The sequence below is a fragment of the Schistocerca americana genome, chromosome 1, assembly GCF_021461395.2.
Source record: "Schistocerca americana isolate TAMUIC-IGC-003095 chromosome 1, iqSchAmer2.1, whole genome shotgun sequence".
NCBI classification, from domain to species: Eukaryota; Metazoa; Arthropoda; class Insecta; order Orthoptera; family Acrididae; genus Schistocerca; species Schistocerca americana.
Genome location: NC_060119.1, coordinates 1,014,708,135 through 1,014,725,272, shown reverse-complemented (window position 1 = coordinate 1,014,725,272; position 17,138 = coordinate 1,014,708,135). Strand labels below are relative to the sequence as shown.

Here is a 17,138-nt window from a genome sequence, read left to right as displayed (position 1 = left end):
GACACTGTGGGAGGGCTGTGCAGTCATCTGTGTTGGTATGTGCTGGACAGAGTGACTTTGTGACACTGTGGAAGGGCTGTGCAGTCATCTGGGGTGGTATGTGCTGCACAGAGTGGCTTTGTGACACTGTGGGAGGGCTGTGCAGTCATCTGGGATGGTATATGCTGGACAGGGTGGCTTTGTGACACTGTGGGAGGGCTGTGCAGTCATCTGGGGTTGTATGTGCGGGACAGAGTGGCTTTGTGATACTGTGGGAGGGCTGTGCAGTCGTCTGGGGTGGTATGTGCTGGACAGAGTGGCTTTGTGACACTGTAGGAGGGCTGTGCAGTCATCTGGGGTGGTATACGCGGGGCAGAGTGGCTTTGTGACACTGTGGGATGGCTGTGCAGTCATCTTGCTGGGCAGGGTGGCTTTGTGACACTGTGGGAGGGCTGTGCAGTCATCTGGGGTGGTATGTGCTGGACAGAGTGGCTTTGTGACACTGTGGGACGGCTGTGCAGTCATCTGGGGTGGTATGTGCTGGACAGAGTGGCTTTGTGACACTGTGGGATGGCTGTGCAGTAATCTGGGGTGGTATGTGCTGGATTGAGTGGCTTTGTGACACTGTGGGAGGGCTGTGCAGTCATTGGGGGTGGTATATGCTGGGCAGAGTGGCTTTGTGACACTGTGGGAGGGCTGTGCAGTCATCTGGTATGGTATATGCTGGGCAGGGTGGCTTTGTGACACTGTGGGAGGGCTGTGCAGTCATCTGGCGTGGTATGTGCTGGACAGAATGGCTTTGTGACACTGTGGGAGGGCTGTGCAGTCATCTGGGATGGTATATGCTGGGCAGAGTGGCTTTGTGACACTGTGGGATGGCTGTGCAGTCATCTGGGGTGGTATATGCTGGGCAGAGTGGCTTTGTGACACTGTGGGAGGAGTGCACAGTCATTTGTGTCGTGTATGTTGGACAGAGAAGCTCTGTGAGAGAAAGCACTGCCCACATTATCACATGACACCTTGGCACCAAACAAGTCCAGTATTCGTTTAAAACCTTTGAACGGCGTTTCTTTTCGTTTGTATTGGTTTAAACTGGCCGAAAGTAGTTTTTGTGTATGTCAATTTTTTTTTTCATGAGAACGCCAGGAGACGAGAGATGGAAATTTTTCTAGCCTTCTGCAGACGCTGGTGTAAGACACTCCTGTGATCTCTAGGGCGAGACTTCTCTGTTGGATGCGAGACATGAATGTGGTTTCTGTACTTACTGTGTAAATGCTGCTTCACTTCGATGGTTGAATTGAACCAAGAGTGGACAAGATGATTTCTGATCAAGTATCATTAGATATTAGGGTCCCCTCTGTGATATTCGACTTATTCATTGGAGTAATAATTATCTACACGCTGTTTGGTTATTCGGGAGTGCATTTCACCTCAGTGAATCTTGTGCATGTGCTTCGACATTCTTCATTGTAGTGCCTCTTACTAACTCCTTTGTATGCCTACCTACTACCTCCACTGACAGCGTAGTCAATTCAGTTATTCCTTTAATATCAGTGTACGTCAGTGTGTGTGAGTCTTTTAATGACTGGACTTTTCCATTAAATCGATAGCTAGGGAGTCCGTGAAAGTATTGCTGTTCAGTAATTTTGCAAGCTTGGCATTCATTGTACATTTATGAGGGTCGTTTTCCTATCAGTCTGTTGTGCTAACCTTAAGTATCTGAAGAAATGGATGGGGGGGGGGGGGGCTCTGACTGTCAGAAGGCCTAAATGGTATCAGCTACTGCTAGCTCATCGATACTCAACTCCAGCAACCTGCAAAGGGTGGTAGTGGCATCTCTCTGTGCGCAACTTCTTAATAATCGTGGAGCAATTATTCTCTTCACCAGTTCACTTGCTTCTTATAACAATGATGGCTGCTGCTCGATCTTTACATTTGAAGACATCATCCCGTTCCATCTTTTTACGCCATCATGGCATGACCGAGAATTTCGAACATATGTCCAGCTGTCAACAAGAAACCATCAAAACTGAACGCAATCAGTAAGCACCAGACATTTAATCACTATGGACGTCAATCAGAAAAGGAAGCTCATTACAGCATCAGATCTAAAACTCACAACCACCCCTCGGTTTCTCCACTGAGACTGTAAGATTCACTAAAGTGAAGTTGTACAGGAACTGAAACCATCAGACCATAAGGAGGAATAAATAACGATACCAGATTTGTTGGCAATCTTTTCCCATCAGATGAGGCTAATCTCCAAATTACCGGGCATGGGAATCAGAATTTTTTATTTTTTTTAATTTTTTAATTTTTTAATTTTGTATTTTATATTATTTTATTTATTAATTTATTTATTTTTTTGTACAGCGTAAAGGTTACAGTGTCGATGTGCCTTATCAACCCGAGATGCCATACGGACTTACTTCTGATGACGAGAGAGGGAATGCAACAGCAGTTTTAAATTCGTTGTGAAAGAATGTCAATGATGATGTTTTCTGGTAACATTGCTATCCTCAGTGAAATTGGAGAAGCGTTACAGGATCTGTTGAATGGAATCAGCATTCCACTGGATACAGAACATGATTTGAGAATAACTGAAGAAAGATGGAAGTAGCGCAAATGAGATTAGCAGTCAATTCCGTGTCAAAACTGAGGACAACGAAGTAGACGAAGAAATTCCGCTAAGCTGGAAGTAACGCATGACAGGCGAAGTAAGGAGGAGATGAAAAGCACGTCAGCTCTGGGAAAGAGGCATTCCAGGATGAAAGAAGACAACTAGTATCAAACATTAGCCTTAATTTCAGGAACAAATATCTGAGAAGGAACTTTTGGAGAATGGTAGAGAATCATGATTGTGGAAACCTGAATAAGAAGAGAATCGAAGCTTTCGGTTTTGGTGCTACAAAAGGATGTTCGAAATAGGATGGGTTAATGATGGATGAGGAGGTTCTCTGCAGAATCGATGAGCAGAGGAACATGTAGAAAAGACTGAGAAGAAGAAGAAGAGGATGATAGGACACGTGCTAATGCATTAAAGAATAACCTCTATCGTACTTGAGGGAGCTATATATGGTAAAACTGTAGAGAAAATACAGAGACTGAAATATATGTAATAAATAATTGAGGGTATTAGGTAAAATGTTACTGCGGAATGGAGGTTGGCACCACAGAGGAATTTGTCATTCGTCACGTCAGAATGCTCAGAAGACTGACGATTCTTAACACGTAAATGAAAATTGTTGTTGTTGTGGTCTTCAGTCCAGAGACTGGTTTGATGCTGCTCTCCATGCTACTCTATCCTGTGCAAGATTCTTCATCTCCCAGTACCTACTGCAACCTACATCCTTCTGAATCTATTTAGTGTATTCACCTCTTGGTCTCCCTCTACGATTTTTACCCTCCACGCTGCCCTCCAATACTAAATTTGTGATCCCTTGATGCCTCAGAATATGCCCTACCAACCGGTCCCTTCTTCTAGTCAAGTTGTGCCACAAATTTCTCTTCTCTCCAATTCTGTTCAATAACTCCTCATTATTTATATGATCTACCCATCTAATCTTCAGCATTCTTCTGTAGCACCACATTTCGAAAGCTTCTATTCTCTTCTTGTCTAAACTATTTATCGTTCGCGTTTCACTTCCATACATGGCTACACTCCACACAAATACTTTCAGAAACGACTTCCTGACACTTAAATCAGTTAATTTAACTACGTTTCCGTATGATGACAGACTTACTCTTGCCACAGTACTTGGCACAGTAGACGTGCCCCGGGTTGGAGTAGGTGACGTGGTCTGTGCCACAGACGGGGTTGTACTCGTTGGTGGTGGGGCAGTTGCAGTTCTCGCGCGTGGAGCCACTGTCGGTGGTGGTGGCGGGGCTGGTGGTGCGCGGCACGTACTCGATGGGCATGGAGGGCCGATCGAAGATGAACAGCTCGTCGTAGTCGACGTAGGGCGGCCGCGTCTGGCGGCGCGGCTGCTCAGGCTTGGGCGTTGTCGTGATGAAAAGGGGCCTGCCCCAGCCGCCTGGGTAGCGCGTGCTGCGACCCACCTCGTTAGCTGACGTGCCCCCAGCCAGGAACCTGCGGACCAGTTGCTGCGTCATCAATAGAGTCGCAAAACTACTTGAGGCTGCCTTAGACTACCATATAAGTAAACGTCGATTATGGTAATTTTCCCAGCAGTTTCCGTCAGTTAACGTCGGGCCTGTGTTACTTGTATGTTGGATGTGTTGCATATCCATTGGGTGTTACCTCATTACTACATCTACATCTACATCCATACTCCACAAGCCACCTGACGGTGTGTGGCGGAGGGTACCTTGAGTACGTCTATCGGTTCTCCCTTCTATTCCAGTCTCGTATCGTCCGTGGAAAGAAGGATTGTCGGTATGCCTCTGTGTGGGCTCTAATCTCTCTGATTTTATCCTCATGGTCTCTTCGCGAGATATACGTAGGAGGGAGCAATATACTGCTTAACTCCTCGGTGAAGATATGTTCTCGAAACTTCAACAAAAGCCCGTAACGATCTACTGAGCGTCTCTCCTGCAGAGTCTTCCACTGGAGTTTATCTATCATCTCCGTAACGATTTCGCGATTACTAAATGATCCTGTAACGAAGCGCGCTGCTCTCCGTTGGATCTTCTCTATCTCTTCTATCAACCCCATCTGGTACGGATCCCACACTGGTGAGCAGTATTCAAGTAGTGGGCGAACAAGTGTACTGTAACCAACTTCTTTTGTTTTCGGATTGCATTTCCCTAGGATTCTTCCAATGTATCTCAGTCTGGCAACTGCTTTACCGACGATCAACTTTATATGATCATTCCATTTTAAATCACTCCTAATGCCTACTCTCAGATAATTTATGGAATTAACTGCTTCCAGTTGCTGACCCGCTATATTGTAGCTAAATGATAAGGGATCTTTCTTACTATGTACTCGCAGCACATTACACTTGTCTACATTGAGATTCAATTGCCATTCCCTGCACCATGCGTCAATTCGCTGCAGATCCTCTTGTATTTCAGTACAATCTTCCATTGTTACAACCTCTCGATATACCACAGCATCATCCGCAAAAATCCTCAGTGAACTTCCGATGTTATCCACAAGGTCATTAATGTATATTGTGAATAGCAACGGTCCTAAGACACTCCCCTGCGGCACACCTGAAATCAATCTTACTTTGGAAGACTTTCCTCCATTGAGAATGACATGCTGCGTTATGTTATGTAGGAACTCTTCAATCCAATCACACAATTGGTCTGATAGTCCATATGCTCTTACTTTGTTCATTAAACGACTGTGGGGAACTGCATCACTTTCCTTACGGATGTGATCAATGTATTACTACATTATCCTAAAAACCGGCAGTTGTGAACCGTCTAGAACCTGAGTGAGGATGTATAAAGCGCTTGATAACCTATGGAATATTTTCTCTCTACATCTTTATCCTCCTGTCTGTCACTTAAAACGTGAATCTGCCAATCTTTAATTAAGGGAGTATTCGAAAATTGTTTATTTGTAATGTTAAACAGAGGGATGTTGTAGTAAAGAAAATAAAACCCGGTTCTCCAGTTAAAACTTCCAGGCTGAGAGGCAATGGTCCGTGTATAGCAGACCTCCCTGATATTGCATCTCCAACTGCATGAGGCATCTTCCGCGGTACTGAACACGCCCTCTCAGCCCGGAAGTTTTAACTGAAGAAGATGCCGGCCGTGAAAGCCTACGTTGAATGACAATACGGATTTATCATACAGCGCCGGAAAACGCAATTTCCTCAAACAGAAAGCTAAAAAAAAACATCCCTTCAATACTTTGGCGAACTTACGTAAAGTTGTTTCTGCTATTTATAAACAACTTTCGCATTTATCAGTAATAACAGGAAAGTCTTGCTTTTGATCATGCTGAAGAACGTTCTATTGAGTACGAATAACAACAATAATTATATATATATGTTTTGACGTTTGTGCATGTAAGCTGTACGTGAATCAAAAGTAATTGCTTTGGTTACATAAAAGCGTAAAAGCTAAGCGATCAACTAATTTCTATTATTTATAAAATGCAATTTATATTGCGTAAGGAAAGAAAATACACAATTAACTAACAATGAATGATGTGTGGTTCTAATTATGTGCAAAATAGACAACCAAACAAAGAAAATAATAAAGAGAAGCCATCAGCTCCATGTTTCTCTCTTACACATTCATTCACGTTTCTTTCCTACAAGTGTTACCAATACTACCAGTAATCCTACCATTTACTACATCGTTTATGTAGTGTACCAAAACAATGAAATAATCCACCTCAGAAACATGACAGACGATGGTGTATTGATTTTGAAAAGAATGTTGCTATTGTCAATGCCGAAACAAGGAATTTACAAAAACGTTCACAACATTCACTATTTAGCAAATTCCCGAAATATTCCAAACTATTGATTCCTCACCTCATTATACGCACTTGAATTATCTGTTGTCTTCATAATTTTGTCGCTCGCAGCAGTCTGTATTTATTGTTAAATAAAATCACTTACGCCACCATGTTCTTTCTATTTTGTGTAATTACATTATAAAGAGACGCTGACGAAATAGGTATGTCGAGTATTAAAGTGAGAGGCTGCATACCCCGTATCACAATCTTTGGAAGCAAATTCTTTCCACATACTAATGTTTTTGTTACAGATTACGCTGCAAACTTCCGTCATTTCATAGGAAAGATAACCAAATCGATTGAGAAAAGAACAAACTTAATATGTAAACGCGTAGGAAAAAAATTTCATGCACACTGATGAGCCAAAACATTATAACCACTGCCCACGGCTACGTTGGATGCCGCCTGGTGGCGGTGCAGGCAAGCACAAGGGATCGCCGTAGCGAAGATATGGGCTGTCAATGGCGAAATCCATTGAGATAAGCAACTTTCAAAAAAAGTAGATTGTTTTATACAGAACCTGTGAACGATTATCCCGAAAACGGCGAAGTTCATCGAATCCATTCAGCCCACTAGATCTTCAAAATACCGAGATGATTGGAGTGCCCTGCCCATAATAATCCGAACCGCTACGGTCGCAGGTTCGAATCCTGCGTCGGGCATGGATATGTGTGATGTCCTTAGGTTAGTTAGGTTTAAGTAGTTTTAAGTTCTAGGGGACTGATGACCTTAGAAATTAAGTCCCATAGTGCTCAGAGGCACTTGAACCATAATAATCCGAACGTTCACAATTGCAGACAGATCCGGTGACCTTGCTGGCCAAGGTAGGGCTTGGCAAGCATGAAGACAAGCAATTCTCACTGTGTGCAGGAGGGCATTGTCTTGCTGAAATGTCACCCCATGTTCGCTTGCACTGAAGGGCAACAAAACGGGGCGTAGCATATCGTTCGGCTGCGCTGTAAAGACGCCATCGATGACAACCAATGAAAAAGAAATGGCTTCCCAGACCGTCACGCACGATTGGTGAACCGTATGGCAGGGGACCGTCAGATTGGTATCCCGTAGCTGTCAGGGGTGTCTCCAGACACGTCTTTGCTGATCTTCGGGGCTCAGTTCGAAGCGAGACTATAACTTAAGACGATTCTACTCCAGTCAATGCGTTTCCAGGCTGAAGCCGTGTCTGAAGACGCCCCAGACAGCAGTGGGATACCTGCCTGACTGTCGCATGCCATTCGGTCCTACAACGAGGAGAGATGGTCTGGGTGCGAATTCTTTTGGTAGCAGGTTCCCTTTGCTTTTCATCCGCGGTACCCTCACAGCACAGAGGTACGTCGACGATATTCTACGCACCGTTCATGGCACGTCTTACCGGACTCACACTTCACGAAGATAACGCCCAGCAACACACGGCGAGAGTTTCTACTGCTTAGTCTTCGTGCTTGCCAACGCCTTACTTGGCCAGCAAGGTCGCCGGATTTGTCTCCAATTAAGAACTTTTGGAGCGTTATGGGCACGGCCCTGCAAACATCTCGAGATCTGACGATCTAATCCGCCAATTCGGCAGAATTTGGCACGATATCCCCCAGGAGGACATCCAGCAACTCCGTCAACAACAAGCCGAGTAACTGCTTGCACAAGGACCACAAGTGGGCCAACGCATTATCAATTTGCTCAGTTTGTCAAGCTCTTTACAATTTTTCTGAAATTTTAATCAATTTTTTGTCTATGCGTGTAAATCACATCTCTCGATTTCCCTCCCATTCAGATAATTCCTTCGTAGTGCGTCGTCTTTTCTTTGTGTTAGAGTGAATGTTAGTTTACAGGAGATTATTCTGCTTTAAGAGATGTGAAAGCCTGAAAGTTACTGCTGTAGATTTTAAGATAATTCAAACATGGAGACGGGACACGTTTACGCAGTTCTATTGGGGCACGTTTACACACTACCTTACATTGCCATTCTGGTACTCCAGTCAAAGAAACTTTAAGACAACAGTACTTGGAAATGCAGTCTAAAAAAGTGAAGGAGCAAGAGAATAAAAGGCAGAAATTGCTATGAAAGCTATTTGAACCTAATGAAATGCAAGCAGAAAGAATTCATTCTTTGAGCGCAAGATCTGATAAGGGTAAGAAATTTCTGAAAGCAAAAGCAAGGAAAAACTTGATAGCCCACATTTCTGATGTCATCCTTCACGTTCAGCCCAAATGCAGGTTTTCATCTGGTAGCTCTCCATGCTCTCCTGTCTTCTGGTATCCTCTTCAGGGCTGCGTAATTTCCTCTTCTCTTTATGTCTTCCATCATGTTGTTTCTCCTCCTTCCTCTCAAAGTCCTCTTACAAAATAACATTTGCAAAGCGTCTGTTAGCAAGCGGCCCTCTTCTCAAGGAATATCCCATTCAATCTCTGTTGGTCCATCACGGCCAGGGGACATCGATTGGTTAAGTAATTGTCAATGTCAGTAAAATTAACCAACAGCCGTGTACTTTAAGATATTATTTTATTTTATCGTGAAAGCGCTTTAGCGGATGAGACTCGCGCGACACCGGCTATCCTGAGGGAAACTTCGGATGGAACCAGCTACTAGATGGTTCGATTAGTCTTTCGCCCCTGTACCCAGCTCCGACGATCGATTTGTACGTCAGAATCACTACGGACCTCCATCAGGGTTTACACTGACTTTGTCCTGGCCAGTCATAGTTCACCATCTTTCGGGTACCAACGTGTACGCTCTAGACGCGCCTCGCCTCTTTTTTTTCCAGTTTCGGAACTTATTTATGCCAAGTACAGGCCCCTGTATTATAAAAGCGTATACATGTAGTATATAAGGATGTACAAAGCAAGCTTACAGAAAGTGACGGTTAATCATAATACCGCTTAAGCTTAACAAAGAAAGTAGTGTCCCATTCATTCATTTCTGTTCTAACCTTTAGCAGTCTGTTAAAGAGGCTGAAAATTGCCTTTATATTTACTGGTTAAAACGATGCAACCAATCAAAAATAAATCAAGAATGGATCCAGCGCCTTAGATGTAAAAGGTAAGCTTGCGACGAATGTTATGAGAACAGGTGGAAGTTCATCAAATATTTTTACTACTACTTAAATGGCATAAGCAAGCCTGTTTACTGCGAATAAAACTATTTTGATAATTTTAGTAGTGTGTTTTGTTCACTCGTTATTGTGTTCTACGACATGTGTAATTGTGCTCCCATAAGTGCTTGAGCCTGTCCATACCCGGGATACGCTAATGCACCCGAGTTGAGCCTATATGCACTAATTTTACGCTCTTAAATGTAATGTTGAGTTGCAAGTATATGTACTAAGTTATACTATAATAAACATTTAATTGAACTAAACCCTATTAAACACGATAAGTCTGACCAAATCTGGTCTTCCCTACTACAGAAGGTTGTTGAAAATTAGACAGCCTGTTAAGATAAAGAAAGAACAGCTTCTCCACAGAGGAAAGGAACATACTTCTGACAATAAGGTGGGATACGATGATAAGAAATGTGTTAAGACATCAGGAAATAACTTCCATGGTACTAGAGGGAGCAGTAGAGGGTAAAAACTGTAGGTGGAGACAGATTTCAAGACATAAAAAGAATAATTAGGGCTATAGGGTGCAAGTGCTACTCTGAGATGACGTTGGCGCGAGAGAGGAATTCGTCGTGGGCCTCATCGAAGCAGCGAACCAGTCAGAAGACTGACCAAAATACATACATCAAAGAAAGTTTTGCATCACTCCGGTTCCAAGAACTTCTGATGATAGACGTTGATTGTGGATATTGTATCACAGACACAGTCCCTTTGACTGTCTAGAAATGTCACTAAACCCGCCCAAAGACGTAAACAACCATGCATGAGCAGCGTCTATTAGACGGAGGGCGTCTGATAGCCGATCAGTTCCAGTCATTCCACCAGGAAGGAGGTACACGGCTCGTGTTTGTCTGTAGTTCAACCATGCCTAGACGGTCAATACCGCTGTTAAATCGCGTCCGCATTGTTACTATGTGCCGGGAAGGGCTGTCAACGAGGGAAGTGTCCAGGAATCACGGAGACAACTAAAGCAATGTTGTTGGAGGAGATAGAGAGAGACAGGAACTGTCGATGACAAGGCCCGCTCAGCCCGCCCAAGGGCTACTACTTTAGTGGATGACCGCTACCTACGGATTGTGGCTCGGAGGAACCCTGACAGCAACGCCACCATGTTGAATAATGCTTTTCGTGCAGCCACAGGACGTCGTGTTACGACTCAAACTGTGCGCAGTAGGCTGCATGATGCGCAACATCACTCCCGACGTCCATGGTGAGATCCATCTTTGCAATCGCGACACCATGCAGCGCGGTACAGATGGGCCCAGCAACATGCCGAATGGACCGCTCGGAAATGGCATCACGTTCTCTTCACCAGAGAGTGTCGCATAAGACTTCAACCAGACAATAGTCGGAGACGTGTTTGGAGGCAACCCGGTCAGTCTGAACGCCTTAGACACACTGTCCAGCGAGTGCAGCAAGGTGCAGGTTCCCTGCTATTTCAGGGTGACATTATATGGGACCGACGTACGCCGCTGGTGGTCATGGAAGGCGCCGTAACGGCTGTAAAATACGTGAACGTCATCCTCCGACCGATAGTGCAACCATAACGGCAGCATTTTGGAGAGGCATTCGTCTTCATGGACGACAATTCGCTTCGCGCCCCCATCGTGCACATTTTGTGAATGACTTCCTTCAGGATAAAGACATCGCTCGACTAGAGTGGCCAGCATGTTCTCCAGACATGAACCCTATCGAACATGCCTGGGATAGACTGAAAAGTATTGTTTATGGACGACGTGACTCACCAACCACCCTGAGGGATCCGCGCCGAATCGCCGTTGAGGAGTGGGACAATTTTGCCCAACATTGCCTTGATAAATTTGTGGATAGTATGCCACGATGAATACAGGCATGCATCAATGCAAGAGAACGTACTACTGGAAATTGGAGGTATCGGTGTGTACAGCGATCTGGACCACCACCTCTGAAGGTCTCGCTGTATGGTGGTACAACATGCAATGTGTGGGAACTAATGTTTATGTTGATCTCTATTCCAATTTTCTGTACAGGTTCCGGAACTCGCGGAACCGAGGTGATGCAAAACTTTTTTTGATATGTGTATTATACGTACTAGGAGAGGTTACCTGGGGCCGATGCTGTCATCGTCTGCGCTGAACACGATTTGCGAGTCTGCTCTCAGCTGCGGTAACGACGACACCAGGGGCAGTAGCATCGCTGCTGCAACATGAAATGGAATAAACTGAGATTCAAGATAAAGAAGAAGACAAGACACAAATAACGAAAATCGATAGGCTGAAAGTAGGGTGTCATGAACCTGACAGAGCACGTTTTCGATTGGGAAAGCAGAAAACCACTGTAGAAGCAACAAAAAGAGGGAATTTCGTTAAAACTGAAAGAAAATTTCAAGAATAATTTCATTTTAGAACCAAAATGTTGTAATAAACTGGTGAAATGATGTTAGAATGAATATGATAGGTTTTATACAGTAGTGAAAGCTAAGTTGTTTTGTAAACAGAAGCATATAATTTTCTGCATAGGAAGACTATTTCACGTTTAAAGTGTATGTAACTTAAATGTAACCACAGAAATAACGATTAGCGGGTACAATAATCAATCCTGCAAACACGAAACTAAGTTGTGATTCTCTTCGGATATCGGTCTCCGTGACTAAATATTGAACTTAAAAATGTTAGCGTTTTGTAAGAAACACTTCAAAATCATATTTTCAAATATCTGGTGTAATTATTAAATTATACTAATCTGTTACAGGCCACTGAGATAGTTTTAGGGTTAAAAATTATTTAAATAAAATCTTTTTAATGTAACATCTTTAAAATGGACTAAAAACCACAAGATAATTAATTTCTCCTACCCCTTGCAGATTCCTAATGCCTTACGAATAGCCCTGAACAATTGTACTTGCGAATTTTTAATAGCTGTGACAATACTTTTAAAATTTAAAACGAAAAACGTGGGACGCTCTCAACGGGTAACTGATGCGTTAATAATTCACCTGACGTGCTAGCAATGTTATTGCACTGCAAGTGATATGAACTGTTACGTGACTTCTCGCAGCGGCAGCTACCCCCTACACCCGTTATTGCTGTTTACTGCATGCACCTCACGTTTTTCGTTTTAAATTTTACAAGTATTGGCGTAGCTGTTGGAAATTCTCAAACACAAATTTTTAGGACTGGGTAAGAAATCAGTATAGGACTTGGAGAAATTATTTTATAATTTTTAGTACTTTTAAGAACGAGTATATTAAAAAGTTTCTTATTTAAATAATTACATTCTGCTGTTTAATCTCCCGTGTGGTAAATTTTTCAGTCGATTTCATACTTCTTCACGACATTGCAACAGACACATGTGGTAAATCTCACGTTCATTTCAGTTTCTCTCCAATATTTTGCTTCCTCCTACATGTACCTTACGAAACGACCGTTAAGATAAAAATTAGAGAGCGTAGAGCTCACACGGAGATTTACCAGGGTTCGTTCTGAGTGCGATTCATTCGAGGCTGGAACAAGGAAAGGGGGAAATAGCAGTGGTACACAAAGTACCCTCTGCCAGAGACCATACAAAGCGAGATAATATCTCGTTGTTATCTATTTCTGAGCTATGTTGAAAGCTTCAAGTCTCTAACTCATCGGGACGATAGTTTAACATCAGTTACAAAATTTGAACCGAATACACAAACAGATAAGGTAAGCTAACAAAAAGTGTTAAAAAAGCGACAAGCATATGGCTACAATTTAAATTCTTACAATAAGGCACAGAGACGGATGTGACGTAACAAAAAATCACAGTTGATTTTAGGGAGCAAGTAACTAACAGCAGACATTCCAGAGGAAACAACAGTTACGTGTTAGTGAAATGATCTCAAGAGGATAAACATCAGATTGCAAAGAAGAATATCCCAGCTTCATTTCTCCCTCGGTACGAGTAATTTTGTGTCACTTGTAGCTTCTTTCATCTCCGGTAAAGATTTGTTTACGGGAAAAATTATAAATTGCGCTCTGGTTAAGAGGCACGTTAAGCTGTAGGTAAGTCGCTGCGAAAGTCAGTTCGAAGGTTGGTGGAAGGTAAAGACATACCACTTGAATAGATTGGTTGACTGTTTCGAGGGAGAGAACAAAGCAGCGAAGTCATCGGTCCCATCGGATGAGGAAGGAATTCGGCAGTGTCTTTTCACTGGAACTAACCCGGAATTTACCTGAAGCTATTTATAGAAATCTCGGAAAACTCAAATCATCATGGCCGGGCGCAGGCTTGAACCGTCATCCTTCCGAATGCGAGTCCAATGTGCTGATCACAGCGCATTCTCGCTCGGTATTTCAATAGGAAAATGCCTTGTCAAACTGTTTGGTGTTGAAATCAACCTGCAGGTTGTGAACAGCTTCACTCATTCCAAATAATCAGTGTGGGACACCAATATTCTTAACTTCTTTGCCAGTAGCTATCCAATTGTCAGGCAGTGAGAGCTGAGGTAATACCGTCATGAAAACCATGCCATCCCATACACAAATATACGTGCACATACACGGAGACGCAAAGTCACCTCTTCCGCGCATGTACGTATCTGCTGACGTCAATCACTCACGACATTTTCAAAATAAGGATGTAAAGAAACCAGTCAACCGTTTTTCTCTGAAGATAAGTACTTTACACCCAGTTCTTTTACACGGGGAAAGTAATGTCAAAATCATTTCACGTTTCCTAATCGATTCTTTCATCGTATGAATCAGAGTATTTGTACTAGTTGATGATTCTTGTGTCGTGTAGCGGAAACAAGGTACACTCTAATTTAAAAACCGAGTGAGTTGGAGTTGGAGAATGCTGGTTAGAAATCCGTCTGGCCATCGAGATTTAGGTTTTCCATCATTTCCCTAAATCACTTAAGGCAAATGCAGGTGTAATGCCTTTGGAAGGGCACGAGTGGTTTCCTTCTCTATTCCGAGCTTGTGCTCCGTCTCTAATGACCCCGACGTCAATGGACGTTAAACTCTAGCGTATCTTACTTTTCTTCCTTCTCATTTTAAAGAAGGCACTTACACAGCTGCTATAAATAGGATGATGTTTTTCTTTCTCCTGAAATTACTTGAAGTACAAATTCTGTAGATTTTTTACTGTTCTGTATCATAAAATTGATCAGAGCTGCATGGTAAGTGATCATTCTAAGGGCTTCATAAAGAGCTTGACGAGCGTTTCCAAGTTATTCGTCAGTCATACTGATTCACCTATAGGTGTATCGCGGTAGATCAAATGGTTCATATGGCTCTAAGCCCTATGGGACTTAACATCTGAGGTCATCAGTCCCCTAGACTTAAAACTACTTAATCCCAACTACCCTAAAGATATCACACACATCCATGCCCGAGGCAGGATTCGAACCTGCGACAGTAGCAGCAGCGCGGTTCCGGACTGAAGCACCTAGAACCGCTCGGACACAGCGGTCGGCCGCGGTAGATCGTCGGCACACGCGGTTGTGCATCCTGTAGGTATCGTTCTTGAAGGACTTCTGAAGCATAACAACGACCGATCGGCAGTTTCTCTTAACAGAGAGAAAATATTTGTTCACAGTGCAGGCACATATCGCAATAGTATCTGCCTGTTACAGGAACGGACACGCATGAGGAAGCGCTGATCAGGAACCACATCACACGAGCCAATGACTGCCTGCGAAGTGGTACGGAAAACCTTAAGGTATTTTCAAATAACTTCCGGGAATTCAGCCAAGACAAACTGCCTTGAAAATGGCGGGGTGTTCTCCCGCCGAAATATCGACGTGCGCTAAAAGTGTTACCTGCCTGAATTCCCGGAAGTTATTTTAACGTTGTATACGCCAGAAGAAACTCAGGAAAAAAACATAGGTATAAAAATAGCCATAAACGTAACTGCAAAATTCCTGTAGTGTTTCAAGTCCCCGTTTCTCGGAAGGCTGAAGAAAGGGTGGTAGGGATAGCGATGCGAGTCGGAAAGTAAATACTTGTACAAGATCTCAGCTCTAGTGTTCAGTTTCTGCAATGTTATACAGCTGCATACCGCATCTATTTTTGTATTGTGGTTACTAGTGCATGCTAGTGTGGCAATGCTTATCCCAAGGAAACCAGAATGAATCCTGTAGTTAAAATAAATTTTCAGCTGAAATGGCCGGGAAAGCTAATCACCTAATACCCGAGGCAGGATTCAAACCTGCGACAGTAGCAGCAGCGCGGTTCCGGACTGAAGCGCCTAGAACCGCTCGGCCACAACGGACGGCCATTGGTTCCCAACTGGGGTTAATTACCCCCTGAGTGGAAAATAAAATTATCTGAGGGGTTAAAACGAAAGCGTTCAGTTACGTTTCCGTAACAAAACTAATCATTTTAAAGAGGTCATTACTGTTATCACAATTTCATAAGACAGTATTACTGGCCGTATAAGTTACCAATAATTACATTTTTTCAGGTACTAACATTAATGCGTGCGCAGTGTTGTGAAGATTACAGCTTGTGAAATGAATGTACGAATAACGGCTTCCTCACATAGTCCACCCGCTACACACATAATTTATTCTTTGTACCATGCGTCTACGATACAAATTTGAGACATCTACATCTACATCTATACTCCGCGAGCCACCTTACGGTGTGTGGCGGAGGGTACTTATTGTACCACTATCTGATCCCCCCTTCCCTGTTCCATTCACGAATTGTGCGTGGGAAGAACGACTGCTTGTAAGTCTCCGTATTTGCTCTAATTTCTCGGATCTTTTCGTTGTGATCATTACGCGAGATATATGTGGGCGGTAGTAATATGTTGCCCATCTCTTCCCGGAATGTGCTCTCTCGTAATTTCGATAATAATCCTCTCCGTATTGCGTAACGCCTTTCTTGAAGTGTCCGCCACTGGAGCTTGTTCAGCATCTCCGTAACGCTCTCGCGCTGACTAAATGTCCCCATGACGAATCGCGCTGCTTTTCGCTGGATCATGTCTATCTCTTCTATTAATCCAACCTGGTAAGGGTCCCATACTGATGAGCAATACTCAAGAATCGGACGAACAAGCGTTTTGTAAGCTACTTCTTTCGTCGATGAGTCACATTTTCTTAGAATTCTTCCTATGAATCTCAACCTGGCGCCTGCTTTTCCCACTATTTGTTTTATGTGATCATTCCACTTCAGATCGCTCCGGATAGTAACTCCTAAGTATTTTACGGTCGTTACCGCTTCCAATGATTTACCACCTATGGCATAATCGTACTGGAATGGATTTCTGCCCCTATGTATGCGCATTATATTACATTTATCTACGTTTAGGGAAAGCTGCCAGCTGTCGCACCATGCATTAATCCTCTGCAGGTCCTCCTGGAGTACGTACGAGTCTTCTGATGTTGCTACTTTCTTGTAGACAACCGTGTCATCTGCAAATAGCCTCACGGAGCTACCGATGTTGTCAACTAAGTCATTTATGTATATTGTAAACAATAAAGGTCCTATCAAGCTTCCCTGCGGTACTCCCGAAATTACCTCTACCTCTGCAGATTTTGAACCGTTAAGAATGACATGTTGTGTTCTTTCTTCTAGGAAATCCTGAATCCAATCACAAACCTGGTCCGATATTCCGTAAGCTCGTATTTTTTTCACTAAACGTAAGTGCGGAACCGTATCAAATGCCTTCCT

The 17,138-nt window shown here is 43.3% G+C and overlaps 1 protein-coding gene across 1 annotated transcript in view; it reads right to left on the bottom strand.

Moving 5' to 3' along the window:
• Positions 1–17,138, bottom strand: part of LOC124595998 — a 107,390-nt gene that overhangs the window by 67,098 nt on the left and 23,154 nt on the right. The window contains exons 2-3 of the mRNA XM_047134948.1: positions 11,598–11,691; positions 3,723–4,069 (exon numbers count right to left, since the gene is read on the bottom strand). Coding sequence (XP_046990904.1) covers positions 3,723–4,069; positions 11,598–11,691 — 441 coding nt within the window. The remainder of the gene's footprint in view (positions 1–3,722; positions 4,070–11,597; positions 11,692–17,138) is intronic.